This window comes from Nycticebus coucang, chromosome 12, assembly GCF_027406575.1.
Source record: "Nycticebus coucang isolate mNycCou1 chromosome 12, mNycCou1.pri, whole genome shotgun sequence".
Taxonomy (NCBI): Eukaryota; Metazoa; Chordata; class Mammalia; order Primates; family Lorisidae; genus Nycticebus; species Nycticebus coucang.
Genome location: NC_069791.1, coordinates 98,129,687 through 98,145,035, shown reverse-complemented (window position 1 = coordinate 98,145,035; position 15,349 = coordinate 98,129,687). Strand labels below are relative to the sequence as shown.

General features: G+C 43.5%; 1 protein-coding gene across 3 annotated transcripts in view; it reads left to right on the top strand.

Annotated features, from left to right (window-relative positions):
* The window catches only part of IFT140 (intraflagellar transport 140), a 99,687-nt gene that overhangs the window by 3,305 nt on the left and 81,033 nt on the right, over positions 1–15,349 (top strand). For all 3 annotated transcript variants that reach the window (XM_053557826.1, XM_053557827.1, XM_053557824.1), the window contains exons 2-6: positions 1,692–1,864; positions 3,673–3,894; positions 11,165–11,286; positions 11,410–11,552; positions 13,486–13,661. In XM_053557826.1, the coding sequence (XP_053413801.1) occupies positions 1,718–1,864; positions 3,673–3,894; positions 11,165–11,286; positions 11,410–11,552; positions 13,486–13,661 (810 nt within the window). In that variant the 5' untranslated portion in view covers positions 1,692–1,717. The remainder of the gene's footprint in view (positions 1–1,691; positions 1,865–3,672; positions 3,895–11,164; positions 11,287–11,409; positions 11,553–13,485; positions 13,662–15,349) is intronic.

Genomic DNA, 15,349 nt, shown 5'->3' with positions numbered 1-15,349 from the left:
TTTTAGTCACCCAGGTTTTGATCTCATGGTGTTTTCATTTTTAGCTTTGTTTAAAGGTTTGCATAAGGACTTTACTCAAAGAAATTAGGGCCCTGATCAATGTAGATGTCATCTATGTGATGTGTGTGTGTGTAGGAGATGGGGATTTCCCTTCCTGACTCTCATACCCAGATGCCTGCAGATAGGAACTGGCCATGCCACTGGTGAACTTTGGCTGGTACTCTTTTAAGTCCATGGAGGTGACAGCACAACTTCAAAAATTTTTTATGTGGCAAATATATAATATAAAATTTAGTATTTTTATCATTTATAAGTGTATACGTTAGTGGCATTAAGTACATCTGCATTGTTGTGTGTACATCCCTTTCTAGAACTTTCTCATCATCCCTAACTTTTTAGTCTCTAGCCTTATTTTCTTTCCTCCAGCCCTAGGCAACCACCATTCTACCTTCCATGTCTATGATTTTGACTGCCCTAGTACCTCATACATGTATAAGTGAGTTATACAGTATTTATCCTTTTCTGTCTGTCTTATTTTACTTAGCATAGTGTTTTCAAGATTCATCCATGTCAGACTTTCTGTCCTTGTTCAGGCTGAATAATATCCCATTATATGGCTAGACCACAGTTTGTTTATCCATTCATCCATCAATAGACCTTTGAGTTGTTTCCACTTTTTAGCTATTATGAATAATGCTGTTAACATGGGAATTTAAATATCTATTCAAGAACCTGTTTTAAATTCTTTGAGTACATACCCAGAAGTGGAATTGTTGCTAAATCAAATGATAATTCTGTTTAAGTTTTTGAGAAATCACCAGGCTTTTCCACGGTGGCTGTAAGATTTTGCATTCCCACCAGCAATGCACAAGGCTTCCAGTTTTCCACATCTCCACCAATACTTAACTATATCAGTTTTTCTGATAATAGTTGTCATAATGGGTATGAAGTTGAGTATAATTTTAAATGATAACCAACCCACAGTTAACTTCCTCACACTGGCTCTGGGGCATAGAAAGGTAAGTAATAGGCAGACTGTCACATCATTTACCATCCTACCTCTCCTAAAAAGGAACAGTGCAGCTATCTTTCCAGGTCTGAAAGGAAGAGTCAAAGAGATCAATTAATCAAGTTCAACTTCTTTGCAGTTGCTGAGGCTTTGTGCCCTTGACTGTCTAAAAAAGGAATCCTGTCTTCCACTACCTGGGAGTCAGAGGTAGAAGACAGTCTTGGGTTTTATGCTTTATCAGAAATTGAGTACTGGTTTTTTCTATACCAGTATTCTCTTGTGGAGCAAATTTACTTTTGTTTTGTTAGAAATTTTTGTTTAATGGGCAGCTATAGAAATATAAATTGTCCTTGTTAAAATTGGAATAAAAATTATCAAGGATTAAAAAAAAATCATCAAGGATTGTAAGTATTGTCTGAGTTACAGAGATTTCTTTCTCTTTTTATTTGATGGCAACAAGTTTTATTCTTTTTTGTCACACCGTGGGACATTCCAGGTCCAATCCTTATTTCTGATTTTATGTTTTTTCCCTGTTAAAAGTCTCTTCCACATAAAGTGGCCTGCATCAGTCCAAAGGAGCACTTTTAAGTTGCTGAATGTCTAATGATTTGTGATGTGTCCCTTTTGTGATTCCATATACAGTTGTTGCATTTGTTTTGTTTAAAACTTCTTTTCCCTGCAGGTTTCAGACCAGATCTGAGTTTGGTCATGGCTGTCTATTTTGACCATCGTGTAGAAGTCTCAGATACAGCCAGCTCACCCTCCCACATCAGCTGGCACCCTGTCCACCCATTCTTGGCAGTTGCCTCTGTCAGCACAACCTCAGGAGGCAGTGTGGATGTGTACCTGGAACAAGTGAGTACTCAGAAGCAAAGATTCTGACTTTGGGCCCTGTGTTTCCTTTGTTCTCGTACGTGTGTGTATGTGATCAAACTAGCACTACTCTGGCTTTTTCACTAAGAAAACAACACCATTGTCAATTCTCACTGAGGTTGAATTCCTAATATTATAAAAGCCCTAGTATGTAGGCAGTTCTTTTGTCCCTGCTATTTAGGTTTGGAGACATATTTAGAAATAGTTAAATTAGGACAGATTCCACAGTCAGTTCATACTCACCACCCAGAAATGGCCAGTGTTGTCTGTGAATCTCAACCCATTCTCCTGCCAGCTCACTCCTTGACTTTTCACATTGGCCATTTAAAACTATGAGTCATGGCTCATAGTTATGGCTGTTGTAACAAATCACCACAAACTGAGTGGCTTAAAATAACAGAAATGTACTCTCTCACAGCTCTAGAGACCAGAAGTCCAAACCCGAGGTGTCAGGAGGGCCGTGCTCTCTCCATAGGCTATAACAAGCATCTGCTCTGTGCCTGTACCTGGGCACCTGATACTGCCATCTGTGATGCTCTTCAACTTCTAGGTGCTCCAGTCTCTGCCTCTGGTGTCGCGTGGCCTTCTTCTCTGTGTCTAAGTCTCTTTTTCTCCTTTTAAAAGGACATCTGTCATGCTTGATTAAGGCCACCTTCAGGACCTCCTCTGCTAAAAATAGAAAAACTAGCCCAGTGTGGTGGTGAGCACTTGTAGTCCAAGCTCACCAGAAGGCTGGTGAGGATGAGGCAGAAGGATTGCTCAAGCCCAAGAGTTTGAGGTTGCTGTGAGCTATGATGCCAGGGTGACTTCTACCAGGGTGACAGAGTGAGACTGTCTCAAAAAAAAAAAAAATGGTTTCTAGGACAATGATGAGATCACAGAAGATTGCTAGTAAGCACAGTAGAACTGAGAACAAATTGAGTTAATCTCTGATACCCCAAAGCTGCTTATACTTCTTTAGGAATTTCTGGAAAACATAAGAATATGCATATATATTGGGCAGCGCCTTTGGCTCAGTGGGTAGGGTGCCGGCCCATATATCAAGGGTGGCAGGTTCAAACTTGGCCCTGGCCAAACTTCCATAAAAAAAAAAAAAAAAAAGGCCAGGCATTGTGGCGGGCGCTGGTAGTCCCAGCTACTCAGGAAGCTGAGGCAAGAGTATTGCCTAAGCCCAGGAATTGGAGGTTGCTGTGAGCTATGATGCCAGGGCACTCTACCGAGGGTGATAAAGTGAGACTCTGTCTCTTAAAAAAAAAAAAAAAAAGGCATATGTATGCACATATTTCATGAGCCATTATTTACGACATCATCACATGTCACAGCCTTTAGAAAAACTCCATAGTAGACTCATTGGAAGTAACTTTTAGTATCACTTTGAAAATAACTTTGACCTTCCAGATCCCTGAAAGGGTCTTGGAGTCTCCGGACCACACTCTGAGAACCTTGAGGCCACAAACTTCACCCACTGGCCTACTGCCTATCTTTGTAATAAGGTCTTATTGGAAGCCACACCAATTAAAATGCTTGCTAGCCCTCCAGCAACTGTGAGTAGGAGGTTGTGCTTCTTGATAAACTGATGGTCTTGTCCGCTCAATGTACGTGACCTGCTTTGATGGCTCAGCTAGGAACATGACATGGTTTTATGAAAATTAAAGAGCCTACCAAGAACATTGCCTTAATAAGCAGCTCTTTGTGTCTTACAGCTGATGTTATTTCCCCGGATTAGCCAGAAATTCTTAAAGTAGCTGCCATTCTCCAAATTATGAGATTTTATCTCTTGTCTGATGTAGGGTGAGCGTGTGCCTGATACACATATTGAGAGGCCATTCCAGATTACTTCCCTGTGCTGGCACCCGACGCGACTGATCCTGGTTATAGGCTGGGAAACTGGTGAAGTAATAGTGTTTAACAAGCAGGACAAGGAGCAGCACGTGGTGCCTTTGACACACACTGCTGACATTACCGTCCTCAACTGGAGCACCAGTGGGAACTGCCTCCTGTCTGGGGACAGGGTGAGTAAACATGCACTGGCTGTTGGGTTCAGATCTCTGCGTCCTCTGACCATGCTCTTAAGCATATGTACTGGGAAGGATATTAAAGACCAAATTATTTGAAGTATGTGTTTGCACCTTCAGTTGATCTTGTCACATGTAATTGCAGATTTTATTTTTATATTAGAGGCAAAGCTTAGAAATTTCATGTTATGATCCCATTCTATGGCAACAAAATGAACTTTGCTAGGAAATTACACTCATAGAGATGAGGTGAATGCCTCAGATGCTGTCACCTTCATGGCAACCCAGAATTACCAGCTTGCATGAACATATGCCTTTGTTGCTTAGGAGTCCCTAGGTTTATTTGTCTAACTCAGAGCTTCTTAACCCAGGTTGATTTTGCCCCTGGTTAGACATGTGACAGTATCCAGAGACATTTTTTGTTGTCACAGCCTAGGGGGGAGCTAGCATCTAGTGGGTTGTAGAGACCAGGGTCACTGTTTAATGTCCTGCAGAGCCCATGGAGGGATGGTGCAGGACAGGAGTTGAGAAATCCTGATCTAGACCAAATTTGATTTATAAATGCAGGGCAGGAATTTCATTATGTGTTCATTTATTTATTTTTTTTTTTTTGTAGAGACAGAGTTTCACTTTATGGCCCTCGGTAGAGTGCCGTGGCCTCACACAGCTCACAGCAACCTCAAACTCCTGGGTTTAAGCGATTCTCTTGCCTCAGCCTCCCGAGTAGCTGGGACTACAGGCGCCCGCCACAACGCCCGGCTATTTTTTGGTTGCAGTTTGGCCGGGGCCGGGTTTGAACCCGCCACCCTCAGTATATGGGGCCAGCGCCTTACCGACTGAGCCACAGGCGCTGCCCTGTGTTCATTTATTTTAACTGTAGGTAATCCATTCACGTTTCAAAGTTCAAAAAGTATAAGCATGACAGGATTTTCCAGCTACCCTCATCTGCTGTTCAGCCCCTTCCTGTCCTCTAGCACACATGGCTAATTACCATCTCTCCTATTTCCTAGAGTACATTCAGGAACATACAAATGTACTCTTTCCCTAGCCTTTGATTTTGGAATTTTTAAACTTTGAGAGGAGTTGAATAGCATAAATAACACCCATCTAATTTGACTCATCTGCTTTCTGTCTTTCCATATGTATCCCCCCTCCCACTCCAAGTATATGAGAGTTTCTTACAGACATAGTACTTCACTGAGAGTCCGACCGATCTCCTAAGAACTAGGTCATTCTCGCATATACCATATAGTTACCACACTCAGGAAATTAGACAGTGACACCCCTACATAGCTCATGTTAAATCTCTCCAGTCCCCCAAAATGTCCTTGATAACTGGATTTTTCCTAATCAAGAATCCAGTAAAGCAGCATTTTCCTACCTTTTAATCTCATAGCACACTTGAACCTATAGTTAAACTTCTGCAGCACACTTAAATTATGTTGATCAAAAAAAGAATAAAAAGGCTCAGCTCCCGTAGCTCAGCAATTAGGGTGCCAGCCATATACACCGGGGCTGGCGGGTTCAAACCCGGCCCAGGCCTACCAAACAACAATGACAACTACAACAGAAAAATAGCTGGGGGCGGCGCCTGTGGCTCAGTGAGCAGGGCGCCGGCCCCATATACTGAGGGTGGCGGGTTCAAACCCGGCCCCGGCCAAACTGCAACAGAAAAATAGCCGGGCGTTGTGGCGGGCACCTGTAGTCCCAGCTTCTCGGGAGGCTGAGGCAGGAGAATCGCCTAGGCCCAGGAGTTGGAGGTTGCTGTGAGCTGTGTGACGCCACAGCACTCTACCGAGGGTGATAAAGTGAAACTCTGTCTCTAAAAAAAAAAAAAAAAAAAATAGCTGGGCATTGTGGCAGGCTCTTGTAGTCTCAGCTGCTTGGGAGGCTAAGGCAAAATAATCACTTAAGCCCAAGAGTTTGAGTTTGCTGTGAGTTGTGACACTGTGGCACTCTACTGAGGGCGACATAGTTAGACTTTGTCTCAAAAAAAAAAAAAAAGAGTAAGAAAAGAATATACTTACTATGCTTTGAACTTCCTTCAAAAACAGTTCAGTTAATGAGCTTTAAGAATTTTTGTGGCACACCTAATGTCCTCTCATAGCACACCAGTGTGTCATGGCACAGTGAAAATCACTGTAGTAAAGGATCCAGCATTGCCTTGAGACACTTTTTCTCTCTAATCAGTAATGGCTCCCTGGTCCTTCTTTCCTTATTTATTTATTTATTTATTTAAGAGACAGAGCCTCACTTTTTCACCCTTGGTAGAGTGCCATGGCATCACAGCTCACAGCAACCTCCAGCTCTTGAGCTTAGGTGATTCTGTTGCCTCAGCCTCCCAAGTAGCTGGGACTACAGGCATCCGCCACAATGCCTGGCTATTTTTTTGTTGCAGTTTTGCCAGGGCTGGGTTCAAACCCGCCACCCTTGGTATCTGGGGCCGGCACCCTACTCACTGAGCCATAGGCGCCACCCCTTTCTTTCCTTTTGTCGTTCATGGCCATTGGCATTCTGAGGGTATAGACTGTTGGTTCTGTGGACTATCCTTTGACTTGGATGCATTTGATTGTTGCCTTGTGATACTTTGAAATTAAACATTTCTGGCAGGAACATCACTCACAGGGTATTATCTCCTGAAGTTCCTCATGTTTTTTCACGAGTGATGACACCCTGTACATACTGTTCTGCTTCTTGCTTTTTTCATTTCATGGGGTATGAAATTTGGACATCTTTCCACACTAGTAAATGGCAAACTACCTTATTTTCTTTTAACCGGGTTTTCATTATATGAATATATTATAATTTGCTTAACCAGCTTCCTGTTGATAAACATTTTGGTAGTTTCCAGTCTTTAGCTAAAACAGACAATGGTGTTTGTGTCACTTCGCACAGGTGCACGTTTAGAGAAATGCACGTTAGATGGGGAGCAAGTGGGTCCTAGGACATGTGCCCTTGTGATCCCATGGCTGTTGCCCAAATCACCCTCCATAGGACTTACACCAGTGCCCACCAACGTGCCAGAGTGTTGTATCAAAATTCCAGAACTTTGCTTAGAAAGTAGACTCTCATTAGAGTTGTGGTTTTGCTTTTCTCTTACTATTGTGGATGAATGTCATTTACAGAAGCCATTTATATTTCCTCTTTTGTTGTCATTATTTGCCCTTTTTTCTGTCATGCTGTCCTTTTTCTCTGGATGATTTTTCTTCAGTTTTCTAGTCAAATCCCATCTAATAACATTAGCCTCACTCCAGATTTCTGCTTCCTTGGTGATCACTGTGCCGCAGAAGTCTGCAAATCCCCCATGAGAATAAAATATTTCAAGATCATTAAATTTCATGATTCTCATCTTGACTATACTAAGAAGGAACTAACAAAATAGATTACTGAGGCATAAAATGATACCCATGTATGAGCCAATGCAATCCTGTGAGTAAGAATATTTAAAAACAGAAATACCTAAACCTTCTAAGAAAATCTAAGATTTGGGATGAAACTAATCTAATAAGGAGTTCAAGCAGGAAGAGAAGTAATAACAAACTGAATGAACAGACTCCTGGGGCTTCTCATGAGGCTTGGTGCAAGTGGCTTCTCTGCCCTTCTGCCAGAGCTCTGCCAGAATCTACCCTGATCAGCCAAAGCAAAAAGGTTCCCTTAATCTCAGACCCTGGTTTTGGATGGGAACACTGCCAGCTCAGGACCACCTGCTCCTCCTCCAGGCTCAGAGGGAAAGGACCTTGCAGTCCAGCTCATCCCCACACGTGCACCAGTCAGCTGCACCTGGGAAGGTGGGTGATCCCCAAAAAGGGACACTGGGTGAGCATTCTAAAGTCCCATCAGTAGAGAAGAGAAGAGAACATTACATAGGCCAGGCTACTCAGTTCTTCAGGGGACTCTGGCTGAGCATAATGTGAGGGTCAAGCTATGCCCTGATGAATGACAAGCCTGTCACTAACACAGCTTTTCTGTGATGTGTGGTTAGAGCACCCACCTTGTAGTCCTTTTGTGCTGTAATGAGCCACTGAGTCCTGAGCACTCAGGACTTCACATCAGTCCCTTACTATCAACTATTGCTCTTCACAACTGTGGGTAATTTTTCACTTAGGGAATAGCGTTTCTTAAAGTCTTATTGTATGAAATTGTATAAATTAACTTAGAAGAAATTTGCCAATAGTGAAGAGACAGCCCCAAATATAAAGAAGTGTTGAGAGGTACAAAAAACTAAGACCCAAGCACAGAGCCCTGGGAAGCTCAATGTTTAGAATCAGGAATAAGGATAAAGATACATAACTATGGTATAACTGTAATAATTAAAACGGGGAGAACGAGGAGTAAGAGAACATCTCAGAGTTGGTTTCTAAGTCTTACACTTAGTATTCTTATTTCTGGCTCTTGGCAAAAACCTGAAGGTGGGAAACATCTGGCTCATTGCATCCTTTGGCTCCCTCCCCAAGTCAGTGGGAGTCTTCCTCCCAATGGTAGTGGGCTGCTTCCGTCAGAACAACAGGTACTTGTTCATCTGGCTGAGCAGAGATCATTGCTCTTAAGTGCTTGCATCCAACTTCCCCAAAGCAGCAGCCTGGAAATCTGGAATGTTGTATATGTCTGATTATATTCAGGAACCTGGTTGAGTTGTGAGCTAGAAGCTTGTTATGTCTCTAAAGTCAATTATGTAAAGAAATAAAAAAGAAGAAGTCCCATGCTGCACATGAATGGTGCACCAGCTGAACATCTCTGAAGATGCTGTGTATGTGTAAATGATGTGCAGATGCACAGGTATCTGTGTAGTACTCAGCCCTAGGAAGGAAGCAGGGGCGGGGGATATTTTCATTTCTATCCTTATGTTTGTGTTTTTTTCTCATTATGTCTCATCATTTTTTTTTTAAATTACTGAACACAAAGACACCAATAGTTTTTTTCTTGTCTTTGTCAAGTTGACAGAGTCAAGAAGAATCTGTTTGATTATAAATACTACGTAGGTCTCTACAAAAGTTTTGAGACAGTGTTATGGTCCATTAAATATTCAGTTCCAAAACTGTCCTTTCTGATTCACCTGTGCAAGTTTCAACTTCCTTGGCTTATCAGTGTTGCTGGGAGGGCTTTATTTGTTTCCATCCACACGGCTTTTATGTTTCTTGATTTCTGTGTATCTCAAAATTTTCATAATGACCCGTGCAGTATTCATATGATATATACATTCATGTGTTATGTAATATTTTAGATCTTTCAGAACTTTTCTTAGAGGTTCATTATATAAGTTCCCTTTAAATCTGACATTATTTGAAAATCCTATTCCTGTATATAATAAAAATGACATTATCATGCATTTGGGGATCTTGGAGTCAATGCTGATGGAAAGGAGGGTGGGAAGAAGAATATGCTAAAATGCCCCCCAAACCTTGAGCCAGAAAACAGCCCTGGAGAGGTCTTGGGCACCAAATGCACAGATTCCAGTTGAAATATGAAATACTGCCATTCACCAAGCTTCACACATACTGCTGGTCATGGGACCCCTCCTCAGCCACTTCTGACAGTCATCATCTCTCTCCCTTGAACTTCTCTTAAAACTTGTCTGTGCAGTTAATTTGAGATTTTGATGACTTTAAAATTGAATATACAGTATCGAGCACTCAGATTTTAATTTCTAATGCCATTCTCCAATAAAAGGAACCTAGGCTCCTTGAAGAAATGGCTGATTCAGAGACGTGGATAGAAAAATGAGCCTAGAGAATCTTAGCCAGAAAGTGAGGAAAAGCTTACAAAACCCACCGGGGGGGGGCACGTCAAGGGGACACAGAAGCCAACCAAAGAGCTCCCCATGGCTAAAGTGAACAGCAGAATAAGTAAGGCAGCCCAGGATTGTCATCCAGAAGACACAGTAAATAAATGTCCATGAGTCCATGCAGCTATAAATATTTGGCTGAATAAATAAGTAAATGGTGGAGAAAAGATGAATCTCCTGTGCTGAAGACTCTCAAATAATTTACATAGATACTCCATTCTTGAGGAGATAGAACATAAATCCCCACTCCTTAAGTATGGTTCACTTAGTGTCTTTTTTCCAAACAGTACAGGGTGGAAAGTGGGGGAAAGGGTCACTGTCAGGGGAAAATCCCAACAGAGCACCATCCACCAGGTGGTCCAGAGCAGCACGGATGAGTTGTTTGTACAGCAGACACCTGGATATGATGCGAGGAAAAGGCGTTTACCTGGATAGTCTTCCTCCCTCAAACCCACAATCCAGGTTAACTATGAGAAAAACAACTGACAAGCCCCAATAGAGGGGCATCCCCTAATATACCTGTTCAACTCTCCTCCAGACTGTCCAGGTCACCAAAAACAAGGAATACTCAAGAAACTGTCCCAATGAGCCTAAGGAGACACAATGACCAGATGTCATGTGGGGTCCTGGATTCTGGGACAGAAAAGGGGCATTAGGGAAGAACTGAGGGAATATGAATAGAGTGGACTTTAGTTAACAGTAATGTTACAGTGTTAGTTCATTAATTCTAAAAAAAATGTAACATGCCAACCTAATATCTATAATAGAGAAGCTTGGTATACGATGTGGAACTTTCTGCACTATCTTTGTACCTTTTCTGTAAATCCGAATCTATTCTAAAATTAAAAGTTGATTTTAAAAAGTTGAACATGGGCGGCACCTGTGGCTCAGTGAGTAGGGTGCCAGCCCCATATACCGAGGGTGGCAGGTTCCAGCCCAGCCCTGGCCAAACTGCAACAAAAAAATGGCTGTGCGTTGTGGTGGGCGCCTGTAGTCCCAGCTACTCAGGAGGCTGAGGCAAAGAGCTGGAGGTTGCTGTGAGCTGTGACACTACGGAACTCTACCAAGGGCAACAAAGTGAAACTCTGTCTCAAAAAATAAAATAAATAAAATGAAAAATTGAACCTACATAGCAATTGTTATCTCTGGGAAGTGAGATTCTTATGGAGAACTGGTCCATAGAAGAGTTTTTGGTTCTTTAAACACTGAAAGTATTTGAAATTTTTGTGGTATACATGTAGTATTATAATTTTAGAAAAAGGATTTTTTTTTTTTTTTTTTTTGCTGGGTTTGAACCCGCCACCTCCGGCATATGGGGCTGGTGCCCTACCTGTTTGAGCCACAGGTGCTGCCCAGAAAAAGGATTTTTTTAACCTTTTAGTATGTTTAGCAAGAAAATAAGTATGTATTCCATACACAGTTTGATTTCCATCATTCATTCTGTACGTACATATTTACTATACATGTGGTATTGGGATTTTCCAGCTTGGTGTCTTGCTTTTATGGAGATTAGACCAAAGGGGTCGGGTCCAGGGGACACCCCTGCTGAAATACGAGTATGGGAAACACCTCACTCATTGCATCTTCCGGCTACCCCCTCCGGGCACGTAAGTGTGGGACTCACATGGTGACTGTGCATTTTTTCCCACTGAGGGAAGGGTGGGGGGCTGCTTCTGACCTGGAGGGGGCAGAAGAGTCTCATTTTCTGTGTCATATTTACTTTACTTCAGGGACCTGGTTCAGTTGGCAAAAGCAGCTGTGAGCGGCGATGAAAAAGCCCTGGACATGTTTAACTGGAGGAAAAGCAGCTTTGGAAGTTTCCTAAAGATGGGCTCTCCGGAGGGGCTGTCATTTTTTGTCAGTCTGATGGACGGTGAGGAGCTTAGGTCCTGACTCTAGGGAGTCAAAGTGTTTTAATATATAATAAGGATTTTAAGCTAATGCATGCCATTTCTGTCTAAAATACTAGCAGGCTACATGCATGCCAGTCTTAGTATGCTGCATCAACTACTCTCCACAGGTATTTATCTAGCATACGGAGAATGACTTTGCACGGTTCTGAAAGCAACACATTGGACTTTATTTGTATTTGAAGGGCTTTCATGAATATGCTTTTAATCAGTGATTATACTCTGACCGCAAAGCAACAGAGAGTTGAAAAGATTTTTTTTGTGGCACTCCTGTTGTTCAGCCTATGTCATTATTAAGCACTGACTGTATGGCAGGTACTCAGCCATGATCTGGGAATGAGGTATGAGAAGAATAGGGGGGTTTCACTTCTGCCAGTAGCCACCAGCCAGCCTTTGATGGTTGGGCAGCACTAGGCACCCTTTGCTTCTAACATAGCTCCTCCTCCTCAGTGTATACAACAGAAAGGCTACCCAGCTAAGGCTAGAATAAATGCAATGTGAAGTTAAAAGAGAATCTTGGGCTAGGTGCAGTGGCTCATGAGTTGCCCGGCACTTTAGGAGGCTGAAATGAGAGGATTGGCTGCTACCAGGAATTTAAGACTAGCCTGGGCAGCATAGTGAGACTCCATCTCTATTTTTTTAAAAGAAATTCTTGTATAGTTCTACAAAGCTTCACGAGTATATCTGTGGCTGGAAGAGACCAAGGAGATGAGAGTGGCACAAAAATGACTGGGGTTGAGAAAGAGGAGGCTTTTACTATTGGTTTTACCAAGTAGCTTAATCTTGACAGGAAGAACAGATGATGGCAGCCAGGCTGTGTGGTCTTTAATTTTTGAATATGAGAAACCTTTCATTCCAGAGGGTAGAGAGATGGAGCCAAAGGAGGGAGAGTACCCTAGAGGGATATCCCAAGTGGATACAGCATTTGGGGGCAGCCAGGAGGGGGTGTGCAAGGACAAGGGCCACTCAGGAAGAGTTGAGAAAATGGTGTGGTGATGCACATCAGGGAAAAGTGTTGGTAGATTAGGGGTGTGCAGAGCTCTGGAGGAGCCCAGCTGGGGGACTGGATCCCTGCCCTTTGCTCAAGAGCTTTAGGCTTTGGGGGCAAGTTGGTCCTTGTGCAGTTTCCATATGTGGAAAACAGCATATGAAGTGTCTGCCTACTTACTGCCTATAAAAGTGCTGATTAGACTCTGGATAACCTTGCACTCTTTAGAGGAATAAGAACCTATTATTCCCTTGGATAAGATGACAGGAGATAGGAGGGTGCAAAGGCTCCTGGACAAAGCTCCCTGAGAACTTACAGGAGCATTACCTACCTAGCTCAGAGGGAAGGAAGGAGGCAGCTGGGGCACTGGGCAGCACTGGAGGGGCTCAAAGATTCCAGGCTTGGGATAGCGGATTCCTAAAGCTCAGACTGAAGTGGAGGTTGAGAGGGATGTCCAGAATGAGCCTGGTAGGATGCAGACAGACAGCAGCAGCACCTTGGGCAGAAGGGACAAGGAGTGGGGGCCACAGAGGGATTGTCAGGTAGGGCCTCAGTGGGGGACACAGCACACCTAAAGTTAGCAGACTGAGATGAACAAAGAGTGCCAAGGCTGTCGAATCAGATGGGTCAACAGTGTGGAGATTAAAATCCTCTGAGACGATGAAGAAAGAATCAACAGCGACAACTCAAGGCAGATCTGAAGCAGTGAAATACAGATCATTTCAGAGATAGACCTGTGAGATGATAGGGAAATGTCTTGTTTTTAAATTTATATAATGAAGATGTTTTACTTTGAAAACATTAAGTAGATAGAAATGGCTGCTCGTGGAAACATAGTAAGACAGTAGCTTTGCTCACAGAAACATGGTAAGACAGGAGCTTCCCATGTGACCTGCCTTTGCCCACAGGGACGGTACACTACGTGGATGAGAAGGGCAAGACTGTGCAGGTGGCATCCACAGGCAGTTCAATCCAAACGCTGTTCTACATAGAGAAAAGAGAGGCACTGGTGGTCGTCACGGAGAATCTTTTGCTGTCTCTGTACGTGGTGACTCCTGAGGGCGAAGCCGAAGAAGTGATGAAGGTGGGTGGGAAAGCAGGGCAAGGGGAGCACCCAAAGGATTTGTTCACAGCTCCAGTCCATGTGGAGTCGTGGTCAAGAGCTTGGGGCCATTGCTTGGCACCTGTAGCACAGTGGTTACAGCACCAACCACATACACCAAGGATGGCAGGTTTGAACCCAGCCAAGGCCAGCTAAATAACAATGAAAACTGCAACAAAAAATAGCCAGGCGTTGTGGTAGGCGCCTGTAGTCCCAGCTATTTGGGAGGCTGAGGCAAGAGAATTGCTTAAGCCCAAGAGTTTGAGGTTGCTGTGAGCTGTGATGCGATGGCACTCTACCCAGGGTGACATACTGAGACTCTGTCTCAAAAAAAAAACTTGGGGCCAGATTCTCTCAGGTCTTATTTTACCACTGTTACTTTTCTTGATTAGCAAGACTGAAAATCCTATCATCTTTATTTAGGGTGGGTAACATAGCTATTTAGTGTCATTATTTGTTATACAATGTTCAGTTCATAGGTAAGGGAAACCAAAGATGGGGATTTTACATATCACTGGGAATGTGGGGAGTGTCAGGAGCCAGCCTGGGCTTGCTGCTACCAGGCCGTGCCCCCTGGACAGACATGAGGCATGATGAAGGGTAACATGCTCCCCTCTCAGCCTTTCATTCACCCTCCCAATGGAGCTAGGTGGGGCAGGTGCCATTGTACCTGTTTTCCAGCTGTGTGAAGAAAAAAGGCATTGAAGAGACTCACTAGCCATCTGAGAGCTCATGTCCATCATTCACTTTCCATTGGTGAGATTTTAGCACCAAAGCCTTTCCTGTCCACCCTTTACCCACATGTGCATGTTGCTTTACCTAATGGGTGTGTGTTATACTTTCCCTCGTGGGGAGGGAAGTAGATGTTTTAATGTGGCTATTGAAAAGCACTGAATATCCTTTAAGGCACTCTGGGACCACCTCCTATTTGGGAGGCCTGATGTGAAGGCATCAGAGGCATGCCCTCCAGTGTAGGACCCTGCCTTTGGCCGCCCTTCTTTTAGTTTCTTGGTTTATACCAACAGAATACATCCTCCTTAGAGAACACTAAACTTCCATAAGGATACTCTTGTATATTATAGAACTATTTTTTTCCTTTAAGATGGTCATTTCTACATCCTATAACAGCAGTTGAGAATGCAGTCACTTAGTCACATGGGCCTGGGTCTTGGTCAGCTAGGACCACCATAACAAACTGCCATGACTACATGGCTTGACAGCAGACATTTCTCACTCTTACTCTCACTGACAGTTCTGGAGGCGGGAAGCCCTAGATCAAGGTGCTGGTCCATTTGGCTCCTGATGAGGGCCCCATGCCTGGCTTGCATACAGCCACTTTCTCCCTGCGTCCTCACATGGGAGGACAGGGACAGGAAGGGTAAGAGTGAGCCCATGCGCTCTAGTGTTTCTTATAAGGCTGCAGTCAGATCAAGGGTTCACCCACCCTTATGACCTCACTTAACCTTAATTACCTTCTATAGGCAAATACAGTCACACTGGGGGTTAGGCATCAACATAGGAATTAGGGGAGGACACAGTGCAGTCCATGGCACCTGGCTTCAGATACCCCACTTAGCTGCTTACTGGCTGGTGGGCCCTAGATAAGTTTCTTCTCTGCAAAATGGGATGGTGAGACCTGCCCAGCCTGCAGTCATGGCTGAATGGAAGCA